Source organism: Bactrocera neohumeralis, chromosome 4 (assembly GCF_024586455.1).
Source record: "Bactrocera neohumeralis isolate Rockhampton chromosome 4, APGP_CSIRO_Bneo_wtdbg2-racon-allhic-juicebox.fasta_v2, whole genome shotgun sequence".
Taxonomy (NCBI): domain Eukaryota; kingdom Metazoa; phylum Arthropoda; class Insecta; order Diptera; family Tephritidae; genus Bactrocera; species Bactrocera neohumeralis.
In genome coordinates, this window is record NC_065921.1 from 66,951,748 (window position 1) to 66,969,823 (window position 18,076).

The 18,076-nt window shown below is 35.5% G+C and overlaps 4 protein-coding genes across 11 annotated transcripts in view; all 4 read right to left on the minus strand.

Annotated features, from left to right (window-relative positions):
• Nucleotides 1–10,302, minus strand: part of LOC126757009 (uncharacterized) — a 158,892-nt gene extending 148,590 nt beyond the window's left edge. For all 4 annotated transcript variants that reach the window (XM_050470559.1, XM_050470560.1, XM_050470561.1 and 1 more), the window contains exon 1: nt 9,714–10,302. The gene's annotated coding sequence lies outside the window, so the exon portion shown is untranslated. The remainder of the gene's footprint in view (nt 1–9,713) is intronic.
• LOC126757034 (stomatin-like protein 2, mitochondrial) overlaps nt 1–18,076 on the minus strand; it is a 385,292-nt gene that overhangs the window by 155,345 nt on the left and 211,871 nt on the right. The window lies entirely within an intron of this gene.
• On the minus strand, nt 4,391–8,665 carry LOC126757015 (uncharacterized). Of its 4 annotated transcripts, none has more exons than XM_050470580.1 (2): nt 8,209–8,665; nt 4,391–7,414 (listed from the first exon to the last, which is right to left on the minus strand). In XM_050470580.1, the coding sequence occupies exon 2, from the start codon at nt 7,353–7,355 to the stop codon at nt 4,770–4,772; it is 2,586 nt and encodes an 861-aa protein (XP_050326537.1). In that variant the 5' UTR covers nt 7,356–7,414; nt 8,209–8,665; the 3' UTR covers nt 4,391–4,769. The 4 variants fall into 4 exon arrangements, with proteins under 4 accessions (XP_050326537.1, XP_050326539.1, XP_050326538.1 ...); XM_050470582.1 differs by lacking the exon at nt 8,209–8,665 and adding an exon at nt 7,634–7,863; XM_050470581.1 differs by lacking the exon at nt 8,209–8,665 and adding an exon at nt 7,629–7,863.
• On the minus strand, nt 10,829–17,871 carry LOC126757027 (uncharacterized). Of its 2 annotated transcripts, none has more exons than XM_050470607.1 (5): nt 17,426–17,871; nt 14,018–14,218; nt 11,977–12,114; nt 11,597–11,914; nt 10,829–11,532 (listed from the first exon to the last, which is right to left on the minus strand). In XM_050470607.1, the coding sequence occupies exons 1-5, from the start codon at nt 17,654–17,656 to the stop codon at nt 11,053–11,055; spliced, it is 1,368 nt and encodes a 455-aa protein (XP_050326564.1). In that variant the 5' UTR covers nt 17,657–17,871; the 3' UTR covers nt 10,829–11,052. The 2 variants fall into 2 exon arrangements, with proteins under 2 accessions (XP_050326564.1, XP_050326565.1); XM_050470608.1 differs by lacking the exon at nt 17,426–17,871 and adding an exon at nt 15,808–16,219.

Here is an 18,076-nt window from a genome sequence, read left to right on the forward strand (position 1 = left end):
ACAACTTCATCCAAAACTTATTAAGTTTTCCCTGCGAATGTTTAAATCGTCTTGGATTTCTTCTTGTTTATTTCGGTTTTAGAGAACTAATATTGAAGTTTCTGTAGAAAACATTTAAGATGCGTCGACTCTTCATATGGATTCAGGACGTTTCGTCTATAATAAAATAGTCTCCTTTTATTTCATTTGTCGGCATCTTGATTTGGCGGTGTTTTGATTGTCGGAATACTAAATTTCGAGAGTTTGATAGTCGGCATTACATTATACACCCGTTTTAGTTAAAACCTTAACTTAGAACTTGGACGATGAAAAAAAAACTGAAAATTGGATTTTTGGCAGAAGTTTTTACAAAAAAATTAAAATTGCAGTGAAAATTTCGCACAATTTTTTTTCTTGTTACCGAAAAATAAAATCCTTCGTTCCAGTCTTTAAGAATTATATCTCAAAGACCTGCGTACAATTTCACTAAGATCGGTTGAGTAGTTCTCGATAAAACTTGCGAAACGACTTCAAAAACACAGTTTCACGAAAAAAGCGTTAAAGACGGTGCACTTAGCCTAGCTCGAGCGCACAAGTTTTCAAGGCTGTATCTCCGATTACTCGGATCAACTTGAAAACTTACGACAATATTCTAGAGATGTTGTAGAATTTAAGAAGACAATATAAAAAATCGATTTTTTGAAGCCCTTAAACCCATGTAACCCCTTAACTTCAATGCAATTGAGTGGAGTTGAAAATCGTAAAACGGCATAAGTCCGGGAATTATTCTAAAATAAGATGGATTTTTATCAAGTTATGTTCACTCTTAAATATTTAAGCCTATACGTCTTTCTTGATCAGTTTCAGTTCAACAAAGGGTAAGTATCATATTTTAGCCAGATCTTATGTTCTCCTTAAGTGATTGTACTTTGGTAGACTGATGTATTTTAATGCTTTCTGGACAAAACATGAAGCAGCGCAATTAAAAAATGTTGATCGATTTGGAATAGTAGTTAAACGGCAACTCCAATCTCTACAAGTTATTCCCCGTCAGAAGATCTTGGAGTATATTACAAAAATTTTCTCAAAATAAAAAAATAAAATTAAGTGACTCTCTTCACTAACTACGAATAAGAGTGCAGATAACGGTAAAAAATATTAGTCATCACAACAAATCTGAAAAAATAACCTGCTGGGAATTACCCGCTTCAATTTTCAATAATAAAATATCAAATGAAAAATAAAGGAATCAATTTGGTAATGGTAATGAATGAAGCACTTCCACGCGTCTTAACGAATTTCTTCCTTTCTTTTGTTTGCTTGTCAAATCTCGGTATCTCCCTGTTTGCTCACATTAAAAACACTAATTGGCAATAAAATGGTTCGATTAAGAGCGAGGGCGTGGAAAATTTTTTTTATGAATCTTCTTACAAAAATATGCACGAATTCACACACCTACTTTCTGGTTGCATGTAAAATACATTTTATTGAAAAATTATACACATACAAGTGCATGTACAAGTACATTTGTACGTATGTATGTATGTCAACATTTAACTGTTGCTTTCTTTTACGAGACCGAAATGTTAATGGAATGCTAAGCGAGCCACATTTATTAAATGTTGATTTCCAAACGATACATCGCGGAAAATATTCATACACACCTAGAAACGGAAAGAAATCCAGTTCTTCCCACGAGCCGAACGCGTGATGGGTACTTTTTTAAAAGGCTTAAATAAAATTAAGAGAGTTATGTATAATGTCAGTCAAGTCTCTTGTTATTTTTTATGTGACCTTTTTAGCAACGAAATATAATAAAAAAAAAAACTTTTATAATATTTCCTTTGGGAAGTCCAAAGATGTTCAGCCTATTTCTGCCTCAATGGGTATGTAAAGAGCAACCTGAAGATTCAATAGCTGCCATTTCATCCAGAAAAAAACGGATTGGTGTGGTTTATGGGCCGGCGGAATTATCGGTCCATATTTCTTTAAAAATGATGCCGATGATAACGTAACCGTTTTGGGCCGAGGGTTCGGCCACAAAGATCGTGTGTTATCACACCGTTAGACTTTTTCCTGTGGGTATATGTAAAGTCTAAAGTCTATGCGGGCAATCCCGCTTCGATTTAGGCCTTGGAGCAAACATCACGCGTGTCATTTGCCTGTTACTAGTCGAAATTTTATAACGTGTCATCGAAAATTGGATTCAACGGATGGACCATCTGAGGCGTATCTTCAAAAAATAATTGCCAAATAATGTTCCTTCGAATGATAATAAACATTCCCCATTAAATTTGAAGTTTCTGTGTTTTTTCTTTAAAAAATTATCTTCGAAGGCGGTGCAACAATTATACCGGTCATACAAATTTTTAATACTAATTTTATAATACAATTTGTCTTTAAGCTTAAAATAAGCTGACTCAATCGACAGTCCGGTGTGAAATGATGGTACCATGTTTTAGCCATTGTCACACATCGTCGTAAGGTTCGGTTTTTTTTCGAAATAGACCCTAGGACACAGTGCAACCTCATTTACTTATCTAATCTATACGGTTTTATTACGATTTAACAGCTTAAAAAACTCTTCAGATCGATTTTGAGCTCGCGCGGCACCCACTTACTTATTCACAATACTATACATACATATGTACATATATTCAGCAAGTTCCTTTAATATCTTTAGGGTCTCAGATAGTTCTAATAACTCTACTTTACGGTCATCCAAAATTATTTTGGTACTTTTTTGGTGTTCCACGGTATCAGCCTCTTTAGTGGCGACCGTTAAACTTAAACGACTTCTCAACAGTTTATTTTCCTGGTTCAGAGTAAAATTATTTTTCTTCAAGCTAAACCTTGACTTCCACAATACTTTCACCCAAAAAAGTATTGCTTTATTAATACTTGAAGTGCCTTTTTAATCATTTTTTGTAAACAAATACAAGTTACTTCACTCAAAAACTATATATCTAATAGTTTGACAGCTCTCAAATTCGTAAACGTATTTGTAGAAAGTTGCCGGTGTCTAAAAGTCATATGATCTTAATAACAGTAAGACCGTCTATGTATCAGCCTTGAACTTTTCAGCCCAACTGTTAGTTTTCGAAAAAAATACAGATTATATTTCTTATTTTTCATAAAGTAAATATTTACTTTCCTGAATTCCCATTTACCAACTCAAAGCTTGAGATTTTTTATAAAAACGTTATAGAGTTTATGAAAAATTATATTAAATGTATAGAAACATTTCCAAGAATATATAAAGTCTTCTTTGACTCATATATATATGTATGTACATATATATCTTTTCCCCATAACCGGTCAGCTTATAAGCGATTATTAGTCAAATAATTTCTTTATAAGAACAAAAAATTGAAAACAGTCTACTAAACACGTTTTGTTGACGTTAGCAATTTATATAAATATAAATGTATAGCAAAAAAAAAAAACAAGTTCTGCAATATGCAAATAGAATGTTAAAGAAAGCAATAACACAAAAGTAAACAAAAGTGTTACTGGAAGTATTTTTAGCGAGCATTTCAATATTATTAACTGCAAACCTAATTAAAAAATACTAAAAAAAAACCAAAATTGCAAATGTTGCAAAAGTGATTCATAGAGTTTACTTTTTAAAGAAAGTACGTGTTTGAGCGGCAGACGACATTGAATAAAGGTAAGAGATCGTATTAAACTATAAGACAATATCTACCGTTAGATGACCTCGACGACAACACAAACGATATTTACCATCCCAACGGGGATTGAATCTCCGTTAAAACAACAACAACAACAACATAAGACAATATCCATAAAGCCACTCGCTTTGCTAGAAAGAATTGAGTTATAGTATAAATGTTAAAGTATATTACATTTTCAAATCTTTAGGTCATATTCTTAAAAATTATTTTAGTTTATCAAAAAAGTTGGAACCGCCAAGATTTCAGCTAATTTTAATATTTATAGTAAAGACAAATGTATAATAAACACAAATTTGTGGAGGTTCAGAAATGTCAATGAAGTGTTGGAATGTTGACCATAATTCAGGAGTTTATATTAACGAATATTAAACCAGCTGTTCCTGCTATTTAAAACTGCCATTCTCCGGACTGTTTTGAGCCCAAACCGACAAAAATGCACTCTTTCAAGAACTAAGATTGGAGCCGCTAGACTGCAACTAAATAAAGTTTAATGCCGCTTAGTGAATTAAAAGTCAATGATAACGATATACGGAACGAACCCGAATGATTAACTGGCTGATGACTTTTTGCTCGGCTGTATTTGTTAAAACTATTTGAAGAACACTTTCAGCCGCTAGAAAAAACAACTAATTTAATTAAAGATATAAAAATTTGTCTAATAAATTAAAGACCAGTTTTTTGAATACATTTTAATATTCGTTGATTTATTTATTACCAAACATGTTCATGTTTTCTATTTTTATTGTTTTGCTTTGTCATTTCAATAATTATGAATTAGTTTGTAAATTTTGTATATTTTAAAAATAATTTCATTTTTCATTCATATGTACATACGTTTGTTGGTTTGTTTAATACATAAGTATATGTACATGTATTTTTTTAAATGTAATAATTGCTATTAAAAATAATCCTATATTTTAATTAATTAATTCTAATGTTGAATTGTTTATTTTGTTTTGAACAAATTAAACATTAAATCTAGCACATTGGGAAAGCATTCTTTTTCGTAGAGGAAACCAATCAAATTTACAAAACTGGCGCTGAGAGAGAACGACCGAGTGGGGAATGAGCGCAGTTTGCCTAGCAACAGCGAACCTACCCCTGCGTAACAACAATTATAGTGTTACCCGTCATATTGCCGTCCATACAACCCGAACCGTCTATACTGCCACCACCCGAGCCATCGGCACCATTATTGCCTCCACCATCACCATTTTCCATTGTCAGCGTATCACAGTGCACACCCGTCTGCACATGCGTATGCAGCATATCGACATCGTCAAAATGTAAACTACATTCGCCACATTTAAATCTCGGCTGCTTTGAGTTCGGGTGTTTGTTGTCCGAATGCGTACGCAGCGTTTGTGGCATCGAGAATGTTTTGCGGCAGTTATCCACGGCGCAAGCATAGGAGCGCAGTTGATGCGTTTGCCGATGGCGATATAGTATCGCTTTTGATTTGAAGCTCTTGTTACAGATGTTGCAGGTAGGTGTGCGCGCAGCGGATTGATGTGTCTTCATATGCATCTTTAGCATGCCTGGACCCTTAAAGCTTTTAAGACAGATTTCACATTGCGGTTGCTTCTTGCAATTTGCACGTATCCAATTCGAATGTTGGTGCATGTGATTATGCAGTGCTTTAAATTGTTTAAACTCATGACGGCATAAATTACACACATGGCGACCGGAACCGAGCACAGTCGTTTGCTGACTTATAATTTCGGCAATAAATTTGGGATCGAAATCCAAATCGTCCGAGGCCCCTGATGTCGCTATTGAGGATGCGGTGGCAACTAGTTGCCGTGAATTGGCAACGGCTTTGGAATTCGATTTACGTTGACGTTTGGGTGTTGGTGTTTGGCTGCCTACAGATGCGCCGCTACCTGATCCAACACCACCGCCACCGCCACCACCACCACTTGCAACACTGCTGACCGTTTGATTAAAATCGACAACGTTCTGCATTTCCGTTCCGCAAGCTGCTTGCAGCACTTCTTTTACGTCGCTTTCAACGAGCTCTTCATCGTCTGTGGCTGCTTCCAGCACAGTGTACTGCAGAGGATCACCGTTCTCTCCAACCAAATGTTGCTGACTGCCATCTTCATCACTAATAAATTCGGTACCATCTCCTTCCATCACATGCATCACATCTGCACCATCATCTTCCAGCATTTCCTCTTCATCCATGTGTATCTCTTCGATAATATCATCATCGTCATGCAGTTGCATATGTTGCTGCTGACTTGCATCACCATCACAATCGCTCAGCTGTTGATAGTGTTGGGTATGATGATGTTGCTGATGATGTGAATGACCTACATTCGAGGTGGTTACAGTTACATCCTCAAGGTACTCCAGTTCTTGTGCTTCGCCTTGCGATAAATTATCTTCATCTACGATTGTATGGTGGCCAGCTAGCAACTGCTGATGAGTGATCTGATCATCTTCTACCACAATTGTTTCACAGATTTGTTCTTGTTCATCATCTTCTTCCAGATCGGCTTCATCATCGATCAGGTGATGCTCGTCGGGCGTTATCAATGTTTCATCATCTACTATCGTCGTGGTACCATCTTCGGAAGTGGTTACCATCACGCTTGTTCCATTCGCCGTAGTGGCAATAGTACGCTGTGGCATCACGTGTACCAATTGCAATGTTTGCTGCCCATTCGGCTGCTGTATCAATTGTAATGTCTGTCCGTTAGAAGTTTGTATAATTTGTGGCGTGAATTGCGGTTGCGCAGCAACAGCGTTAGAGGATGGGTTTGCTTGTACCGTTGAGCCATTCGGCGTACTTATTATCTGCGCAATCTGTGGAGGACCAGCGTGTGTGACAATTTGCGCTGTGGTAATTATTTGCCCATTGGGTAGAACAATTTGTTGTGGCAAGGCGGCTGTGGAAATTAGTTGTTGGGGTTGTGGCGGTTGTTGCTGCAAGGACGTTTGTGTAGTTTGCAAATGTTGAGTTGCAGGTTGTGCCTGTGTTCGCGGCGGTGTTACATTCTGCACCATTGTTTGCAACGACACATGTTCAAGTGTTTGTTGTTGTTGGTGCTGTTGTTGTTGCACCTGCTGTGGCAATAAATGTGACTTTTTCGACTGCCGTTGAGATTTACGTGATGTACTAACGGCCTTCCGTTTACTTGGCTGTTGTTGTTGTTGTTGCAGTTGTAAATGCTGCACTTGTTGCAGTTGTTGATTTTGAGGCTGATGCTGTTGCTGTTGCTGTGATTGTTGCTGCTGTTGCTGTTGCGGCTGTAGAATTATTTGCTGTTGTTGTAATTGTAATTGATTTTGCTGCGTCTGTAACTGAAATTGTGTCTGCGGCTGTATTAGTTGCAATTTAGGTGGCTTCTGAGACAACATTTTTTGCGGCGATGCGTCCAGCTTCATATCATTGGTTTCTTCTATGACCACACGTACAGTTAAACTTTTAATGTATTCCCTTAATTCTTTGTCGCTGCGTTCAACCTGTTTCTTGAAGGCATGACACCTCGACACGGCGTGAACGCATTGCACACAAATTTTATCGGGCCAACCTTCAGTATTTTCAATATTTACAGTGGCACACTCCATCAGCATCTCAGCGATTTTCTCACTAAATAATGGACGCATATCTTTACGCTCTGCTATGCATACTCGACAAATCTTGTCCAGCTCAAGAACTTTTTTACGCTCCATCTTCCTTCAGGACTACTACTTTTAGATGTGTATCAAAATTATGAAGTATAGCGCAGAACCTAAAATAATAGTTTTATGTATATAAATATTAGACTCAACATAAGTATCTCAGCACAAAGATGCAATTGTACATAAAGTCATTAACATCTTATCTTTATGGTAAATTAATAGATTGAATGCATCTTTTATCTTTCATACATATATTGAAACAAATCTATAAAATGATAACTATGTATAAATAACATAAACAATTTTATCCAATATTTACATTACATTACAATTTGTCTTTAATTGGACCACTTTTTTATCAAGACATTGTTTTTAAAAACCAAAGATTTAGAATGTTTGGCCACCCTTTTGATTTAATTGCTACATCCTTTCACTTGGATTGTCTCAACTAGTCTAATTTAAAATATATATATAACATTTAAACAAAAACATTTAACAAAAAAAAAAAAATAACTACTGTGAGCACCGAACGAGTCAGCACTACAATATCAACGTAACAAAAATGAATGGTGGGAACACTAGCTACGCGGCAATTTTAATCTTTGCTACAAACATGCAAAAATGAGATGGTGTTATTTTTAGTCTTGACACATAGTGGCACGAGCGAGTGAAAAGAAATATGCAATGAAAAGCAGAAGCAGCAACGTCTACTGTTCCAAAAAAAAAAACACAACCAATTTAGTTGATTTTACATTATTGCATTGCACTAATTTTGACAGCACTAACAAAATTAAGCGATAGGAAGAATTGTTAGTGCTTTTTAATAATGCATCTATCAATTTACCAGATCTTTATTTGCACTTTCACATTTTAAAATTTCACAGCGCTGTAGCACATAACTTACCTGCTACACTCTTTACTTATTAGGAAATCTTCCGAATATCAAATTTTTTTATTTTGGAATTCACCAAAGATATACACGATTCACGTCACCTTATCCAGTTTAATTTTGCGCTCGACAACTTATGTCTACAGCCGATATATTTGCGAACACCAATTTACCAATTAAGACCGTATTTCCATAATAATTGCACCCACGATACAATTAGAGCAATATAAACCGTTATAAAAACATTAAACAGTAAGAAAACGAAATAACTAGATTTTCTTATGTGAAATTTTATTGCAATATATCTGAAATTTCTTTTTTAATAAGAGCGTTTACGCTGTATACGTCCTTTTGTCTTCTTCTGTCGTCGGTGAATCACAATGGCTGCCGTTTGCATTTTCTATGCGGTGCGCTGAATTCGTTTCGTTTCGTTCGTTAGTAGGCTTCGTGCAAGAAAGACGATTCGATTGTCGTTGCTGTAGTCGGCTGTTACAGTGGTGTAGTGAAACTAGTTTTTGCTCGTCTTGCAAGCCATCTGCTCTTTTGCTGAACAAAGATGGAAATAAGGCGCTTAATATTCATGCGTGCAACAGAGATGTTACTGAATGCTAATTTAATATTTATCGGTGACTGCAATCATCTGTTTTGTTGATATCATTAAAATAATGTTGCCAGATGATTACAATATTATATATCCATTACAAATGTTTATGTAAACAAAAACATTGTTCAAGCGGTTTACGTACTTGGAAACTTTAATTTATACAATATAACTCTTTATTATAACCTTGTTATAGCCTTGACAGACGGCAGCGTGAATCCAGATTAACTGCGCACTTAATCAGATCCAAATTTGTAGGTGACAGACGGCAGCTATACGAGTTTGAAACTCTCATAAACAGCTCATTGTCCTTTTTATAATATTTTCAATGAAAATTGAGAGAAGATAAACATTACGGTTGTTAGCCGACCAATTTTTACCAAACCATTTTTTATTACAAAAACATATTAACACATTATTTTTAAAACTGCATCATAACATAGAAGTTTTATTGATATTATATTGAGAATTTGATAAACAGCTGTCAGGGTTGCTTGTATTTCATTCACAATAGATGAAAATTGGCCATTTTTAACAATGTTGCCAACGAAAATCTCACAAACTCCCTAAAATTTTGAGAGTTATTTTTGGATTCAGCAACGGAGTTAGCTGTGGTAACTCCTGAATTAATCCCGAAAAATGCAATTAATCTGGTTTAACGCTGCCGTCTGTCAATGCTATTACCAATGTAAAAATGAGAAAAAATTAAACTCGATGGAAATATTCCTTTCAAAGTAAAATAATTACTTAATCTCCAAAGATTATGCGGCTATTTTTCTTACTTGCGGTTTATAGCTTCTGATTCACTTAAAAATCTAGAAACTGTAAAAGTTTTTGTATTTATCAAAATATTTAAAGTGGTAATTTTATAACTTCAGTAATTAAAAATTAATTATGACCAAATAAAATGTTTACTTACCAGGCGACAACGCCAACACCAAAAACTAAAACCACTTTACAACTCGCGCTCCATATTTGGGCGCAAATTTGTGTTAGAGAGAGAGAGTTCACAGATAAATTTTGTTGCGGCGTTTGCCATACGATTTAATGCACGCACTCTTTTTTATTTATCAAAACTTTTTCATTCACTCACACTCACGGCAAACACTCGTTTTATATGCGAATTGATTTTTGCTGGTAGTAATACAATAAATTGCACACCACCCTGTTATTCTAGCCCCTTTAAAATGAGCAATTAAACTTTTCCAACTAGCCAACTTTGCGACTGTATTGAGAATTACTATTTCTTGCTTGGACTATTGTAGAATTGAAAGAACTTTTTGATATAGTAACAACAGCGTTTGAAGTTGAAGATTTTATTTTTAGTCTCACTTTTTGTTTACGTGATGGTTGTGGAAATTTAAGTTATGTGAATTTCGCAAATATTCTGTCTTTTATGTTTTTTCACAAGCGAACCGAGAGAGAACAGAAGTGTCACATCGAAAGCTGAAGGAATCCGACACGAAACTAAATTTGTAAACGAGTCGAGTACTTTACATTCTCTGGTAGAGCAGTGCAACAGAAAAATAATAGAAACATATGTACACAGGGGTTGTGTTGGAATGGATTTCGTAGGTTTTGTTGTTGATTCTAGTTAGATTTTGCCGCAACAACAGTAGTGGCGGAATTTGAGTATGTTTTCCTTTCATCTTTTATATGATGTAAACTGAGCAACAGGACTTGCGTTTGCAAATTGGCAAACTGTGCGCTGATGTGTGTGAGTGAGATAGCGGGAGCGAGCTTTTAACAAAACATGTCTAAAAGTGTTAAGAGCGAAAGGATTTTTGGTAGTGCTTTTTTGTTGTTACGTTAATGCTGCCAGATTTATAAGAGCAACATCACTAATTTCGTACAGTGGAACAAAGTTACAAAAGTTACGCTACATTTATAAGGTAGTAAATAAGATAAGCTTTCGCTAGTTAGAATTTAAAAATATTTATTTCGAAATATTCATAATATTTTTTTTTGCTTTCAAATTTTAGAACACAACATTTATTGAAACGAAAATCAGCTCAAATACTAAAGCAGTTTAGCTCTGGTTTGTTTTCATGAAAAAAAATTTAATATGTTTAATTTATTGGAATGTATAGTCAAAAGCCTTTTGGGACTTTAAGCATGCTCCATGCCAACATACATGTGTTTTCATTATATAACATATTAATATCTTCGATAATACTATTATAATAACAAAAGTTTTCGTAGCGCTCCACGCCTCTCTCTTTCTCATATTTTATGCTCCACATAACTATCTCCAAAACTTAGGCTGAGGAAGCTGCCAACTTGTAAAGTTTCTTCTCCTCCTTCTTGCTCCATATGCGCACCATGTTGAATACCACCACCAACAGTACCACAGCTACTGCAATGCTACCAGCTACAAACCACGGATAGAAACCCGGATAAGGATGAGAATCGTAGTAGGTGTTAACATCCCAATTGGGTGTTTGTGTAAAATTTTCGGTGTCGGCCATTTCCAAACGTTCGAATTTTTTTTCTTCGCCCGAGTGTAGTGTAATTGACGTAAGATGTGTGGAATCGGGTGTTTCATAAACTGGTTCGGCGCTCTCAATACGCGTAAAGGTAACCTCGCCACGATGGATTTCATTGCGGTAGCGTTTTATGCCATAACCAAAGTAGTCGAACACATCAGCATTGAATTGTTGATGGTGCTCGGCCCACTGACCGATCACTTCCACCTTGACCGAAGTACGTGGGTCCATGAAACGTCCAAAATAAGCTTTCTAATGAATGAAACTAGAGCTTAATAAAAATACAACTAATCGCATACAGTATGAATTCGCTTACCGCCGTCACATCTACACCGCCAACACCCAAATCATTCAATTCCAATACAGCGCCCGCATGCTCGAACAATAATGGCAAATGATCCAAATTTTTATTATATATAGTGCTTACATTAACGTGGACCTTCTCGACAAAACCATATTTTACGCTGCCATATATTTGCTTCGGCTCGCTATTCGGATTGTTGAGACTGGAGCGATCGAGCAACGTTTTGTAGCTGGTCGTCACATTGACCCAGGGCAAATAGGTTATGTTGCGCAATTCATACATGAGCGGCTCTATTTCGACGAGCACATTAATGTTGGAATCTTGTCCATACTATAAAAGATTACGTAGATTATAAAAGGCAAAGCTTGTTACGTTTAAATGTTTAGACTTACAAAGTTGTCCTCGAAAATCATTACAATGCAGGCAAAGAGGTCAGATGTGATGTTTGTGACAAGATCGGTGTGGCTGAAGTGACAGAGCTCCGTCTTTGCACGATCCACATCAGTGGCTTTGCCAATATAACTCAGTTGCTAAACAGTAGATTAAAAGAGAAACGAAATTTAAAAAATATGTGTGTAATTAAAATAAATTTCGAATACAATAAAATTGTTGGTGTACCAAAAAACTAATTTCTTGTTATTGTTGTAACGGGTACTTAATTCCCGTTACGATGGAAGTTAGTTGAGTCCGAAGTCTGATCGGCTTATTGTTTGATGTCGTCGACGTAGTTGAGGAATGACCTCTTGATGCTCTTAGGAGGCGGTTTCGTTCCAAGCAGGTGACTACAGGTATGATTTCTGCGAAAGCACTGCAGCAGGAACTGCTTGGAGCGGAGTTCATAAGGCATCCTGTTCTAGTTCGGAGTGATGTGTTCTGACAAGTTTGGAGCTTCCTCGTCTGCGTTTCACTGTATCCAGCCGACCATATTGTTGCGTCGTAGTTAAGGACCGGCCGGCCGATTTTGTTGCGGCTCTGTACTTTGGCAACAATCGCCGTCGTATGTGGAGTAAAGGAGCACAGACTGTCGACAGTGACACCTAAAATTATAGGGTTTCTGTCAGTCAGAATTTGAACGCCATTGACTGCAATATTGAGGTCCAGTTTGAGAATATGGTCGCTCTGGATTTAGTGGGGAAGAGGGTTAAGTTCTGTGCAGCGAGGAAGCGAGAAAGGTCGGAGAGATAGCCATTTACTATAGTAATTTTCAATACAGTCTTTGCAGTTGTTGTCGTAGCGGCAGAGTTCTGCCGAATTGACGGTCCTTATCTTCTTTACTGGCGTAGACACCGCTTACGCGGTTATAGCCGAGTTAACAACAGCGCGCCAGTCATTTCTTCTTTTCGCAAGGTGGCGCCAATTGGAGATTCCAAGCGAAGTCAGGTCCATCTCCACCAGGTCTTTAAAACCTCTTTCTCTGCTTCTCCCGGCGGGTACTGTGTCGAATAGTTTCAGAGCTGGGGGGTTTCGTCCATTCGGACGACATGACCTAGCCAGCGTAGCCTCTATTTTTTAATTCGCTGAACTATGCAAATGTCGTCGTATATCTCATCGTTTTATCGAATGCGATATTCGCCGTGGCCAACGCGCAAAGGACCATTAATCTTTCGCAGAACCTTTCTCTCGAAAACTCATAACACCGACTCATCAGATGTTATCCTCGTTCATGCCTCTGCACCATATAGCAAGGCGGTAATAATTAGTGTCTTATAGAGTTTAGTTTTTGTTCGTCAAGAGAGAACTGACAGTCCTTGGCCGGATAAAAATCCGGGTTCGTGTCGGTTACGTAGACCCGACTGTCGTCCGAACGAAACTATTTCCTTGTTAATGGCCTTTCACCATCAGTCATAATAAGTAGAATAGACTAAACTTCAAAACAAACTGATAATCGCTGATCTGTCATCTTTGAAATAGTATAATGCTATCTAAACATTACATTTCGAAAGTATTTACTTAAGCTATGACCAACGTATTAATATTAACGACGTGCGTAAATCTGATTCAATTTATCGTATAATTTATAGGGTAAGTAACCGAAACGCTCGAGTAGCGCCTGATTTTGCAGTCCCCTAATTATCATAATCAATTTAAATTGATATCGTCTGCCAGAATAAGATGTCAAGTTTAAGAAAGATGTTTAACAGAGTTAATAATAATATATACAAATAAAAGCTATGGAGATTTATTTAATAATTTGTTAATATTATTTGTTGAGTAAAAGAGTTGTTTGCACGCTTACTGTCGCACATGCTTGCATTTGCTGTTATTTTCTAAACCAAGTGTGAAAAGTTATGTATATTTGTTGTCACATGATATCTGTGCAGACTAAGTCAAAAGTGGAGATCCAATGTGATGTGATTATTTGTCATAATTTGATTTGCATTCAGTGAACACTTCTTAAAATAGTATACTGCCGTTAATTTAAATTTTTCTCACCTCTTTCGGATTCAGTTCCTGTGCGAAATTCTCCAGCACCATATTGTATGGCACCCAAGCAAGCAATGGGTTTTTCACACCATTGCAAATGTCTTTGTGCGAGCCGCGTCCTCTCAGTTCGCCATTGCGCAGTTTGAAGAAATAGTAACTATCCTTATATGAGGTGCCATGATCCTTACACATAGTCTCCATGAAACTCTCCTGCAATGCAAAAATTTTGTAATTTGTTATTATAACGGTATTTGGATGTCAAAGATCATATGTAAATCAATTAAATGGCATTTGATTGAGTGAGTATTGAATAATGATGTATGATGATTGTATCTGGAGCCATGATTTTCTTTTTAACAGAAAATAAAAGATAAAGAGTAGCCTGCTAGATTTGAAAAATTAATATACAGTGCACTCGGGAAAACGTCAACTAATTAACGTTTACGAATGTAAAATTTTTAAATAAAAAACATATCTTCTTTTAAAAGTTTTTATTAATTATAAACTAAAACCAAACATAAACAAATTCATAAAGGAAACAAATAAGCATTTAAAAAATAGGTTATTTTTTCCTGCTGCTTCCACCACTTGGAATAGAGCCTTCGCTCTTAAACGTCTTAATACATTTAAGTAATTTTGCTCAACATTCTCGCATTGAGCCCAATCCACAGGCCTGTTTAATACTTCGATGGCTTCGCTTGGTTTTATTGTCTGCACATTTGTATCTAAATCGTTCTCCTCATCATCGAGCACTTCTAATTCCTCAATTTCACACGAATTAGAAATATTATCCAGCAAAATATCTTCATTCCACTCCTGCATATATGATGTATAGGCAACCTGAAGAAACAAATTCAAAATTACCTGTCGTGTTGTTCAAACAATTTTAAAACTCGATAAACCTGAGGGTTTAGTTCATTAAGCAAATCAACTGCAAGCTCATATTTTCATAGTTCATATTTTCTTTCAGTATGCTTAACGGTATATGGTATCTTCCTTCCACTTTTGGTTGTTTTGAGCTCATTTTGGTAATGTGATACTTCCGAGAACATTAAAGCAACTGAACATAAATAAAAAGATAATACGTGCAGTTGCACTTACTTCCAATTCTACTTATAAGGGGAAAATATTAGTTAAAAATGTATCTAAAAATTAGACTTGAAACCCAGATCGGATTAAAAAGAAATGTTCAATTCTAAGCCCACAAGATTAGTTTTAGAGCTCTCACAATTTTTGTGTTTGTGTACTTCGTTTTTATTCATATTGGTTATTTTTAGAAAAGGAAAGGTTATTTTTAGTAAAATATCAACAGTTAAGCTCTTTTTGAATTAAAAAATCTGTTACTTCGTATACATGTGTAAATAGTATTTCTTTTTTCCTAAAATCATATTAAAATAATGATTTTTGCATCTTTGAAATATAAACAAAGACAAGAAAATGTAAATAAATACTAGAACCATAAATTATTTACCAACAATCAGCTGTTTATCAACCAACTATTGAGCTCATATTCTTCGTTTTGGAATATCCCACGCTTTTATGATAACGACATTTCCTCATTTAACTCACATAAAACACACCATGCGTTCTTTTAAATTTCATTTCTTATCATTATTGCCGCGAGAAGGCTTTCCAAAGAAAGCACTTAAATCCCATTAATGCCTACAATTGCGAGCCGAAATCAAAGCGAATGGTGCCAATTAATTGAGTAGACAAACAATTGAGTGTAGATAATATTGCCTTGCAAATGTGATTTTTTTGACATTTTTTTTTTGTTTTTTTTTTTCATATGTACATACCTTGTGTAAACTCAATTCAACCGTTATTAGATGGTGGTGCGACGACTTTTCTTGTTATTTACTTTCATTTGATATTTTCTGAATAGTTTATCAACCAAAGAATGCAAAAAAGTGGCTGGCTATGCATTTTTAAGATATTTCTGCTCCACTAGATCATAGAACATGATATGACTTGGAATTCTGTACAAATGGTTACTACTTATAATTTGTCCTAATACTTAACCTCAAATGACATCGAGGTTAATGGTGGCTTCTTTCAATTTTGTTAATGTAACTGCTTTTATTTAGTAATAATTAATTTATGATCGCTATTTAAGGCTTCTAAGTATAAGACAGCGATATGCACTAGTTATCCGACAAGGGTTAATTTAGTTTTCTACTAGTAAAAGCGGATGTTGCATTATGTCATATTTAAATTTGAACTGTAAGTACAAAAAGGCCGAGAAAATTAATAATTATATCGAATGATTTTTTTTTCATAGATACTAATTTTGAGCTTAGTTAACTATAAGTGTATGTAAACTTATTACTATGTATGTAGTAAATAAAACCGTAACAGACACCCATCATAAATTTAAACCCGTGTTTTTACGATAACGTTTAGCAAATTAATGCTATTTGACATTTTCATTGCTAAGAAAACTTGTTTTCCAGCCAAGCATTGCCTCATTGTTGCACTGGCGCATATGCGTCTATATATGTATATGCAAGCGCATGTAACTCCTTGCTGTTTAAATACACATGCATGTACACATATTTACGTACTCGTGCTCATTTCTATGTCATGTATTTTTTTACCAAATTTGGTTTGTTCTTGTCAATGAAGAATCTATTTTTGGTTGGTGTGAGGTAATTTAGTTGCACTGGAATATTTTGTTAACAGCTTCATATACAGTGTGGGGTCATTGAATAGAACAACTTGCTAGTTGACCTTGCACTTTTTATAGAAATTATTTTTTGATGTTTAATCATAGTTATCTATGGCTTAATGTCTTTATTAGTGAAATAAACTAATTGTTTCACTAATACAAGTATTTTAGGTCGATTGACATTATAACGGCATTTCTACTATGAAAGTTGCCAAAAGCAAAAACTGTCGACTGTCGGGCGAAACGTTCGATTTGGCGAGAAAAGTGGTTAGACAATAAATTCTTAAAGACTTTAATATTTTATATGTAACTGCAATAGCTAAGTAATATAATTTATATCAAACAACTTAAACTTAGACAGCTGAATATGTCCTAATTATGATGAATTTTAAATTCTATGATGTCGGAGAACTCGGAACTTAAAACTGTGTGTTCCTACTGGTGGAATTAAAGCTAAATTTTTCGTGTCGCGTAAATCGCTACTTTGTTCTCCCTAAGTTATTATCATCTATATTTAATTTAATATTATTATTATATTTTTTTTTTTAATTTGATAATGGTAATTATTTTATTTTTTATAAGCATTTTTGTTTTGAAAAACCTTATATTTTCGCCACTTTTACTTTCGTATGGCAGCACCACTTTAGAACGGAAATGCAATAGAAACGTTATGATAAAAGGGCGTTTAAAAAATTGTTTAATAAATCGGTACACGTTTTCTACTTCTTATAGTATACTCTTGCTCTTACCTTCTCCTTTGTGGTGAGCGTTGTGGCCAGCACTTTGCAATTAGGATCATCATCTATAGGATTCACATGCTTCTCAATATCTGCCAGCAGCATTGGTTGAGTGCGTATGCAAAATCTGTCATTTTCCTCGTAAGCGTTGACCGCTGTGTAGCTGCACTGCAGCACTATCAACAACAAAATACTTGCAAAATAATGTGAGCACAGGGACAACATGCCACCGCTTGAGTGCATTTTGTTGCGTTACTCTGTTGTGACACCAGAAGTCAGCTTGTAACAAATGAAGTGTCACACTTTTTATAAATAAATTTATAAATTATGTGCTTGGTGTGTCAAAGCATACACTCCTTACACTTCGTTTTTGTTGTTGTTGCTGTTCTGTTAATAAATGCAAAATTTTAATTTCTCCAATACGCACAACTTAAACATCGGCGGAAATTGCACAAATTCGACCGCGCGATAGAAACGCAAAAACTCAACTGAACAAGGTGTTAAGCATTCGAATTCAAATCGATTTATCAGCTGCTGTATTAATATCAGAATATTGTATGCACTGTAAAAAAGCTACAAAAAGCATTGACTGTTAGCAATGAAGCGCGCAAGTCAGTAGCGCTATTACTAAATTGATCAGTTATCGCGTCATTACAACTTCAT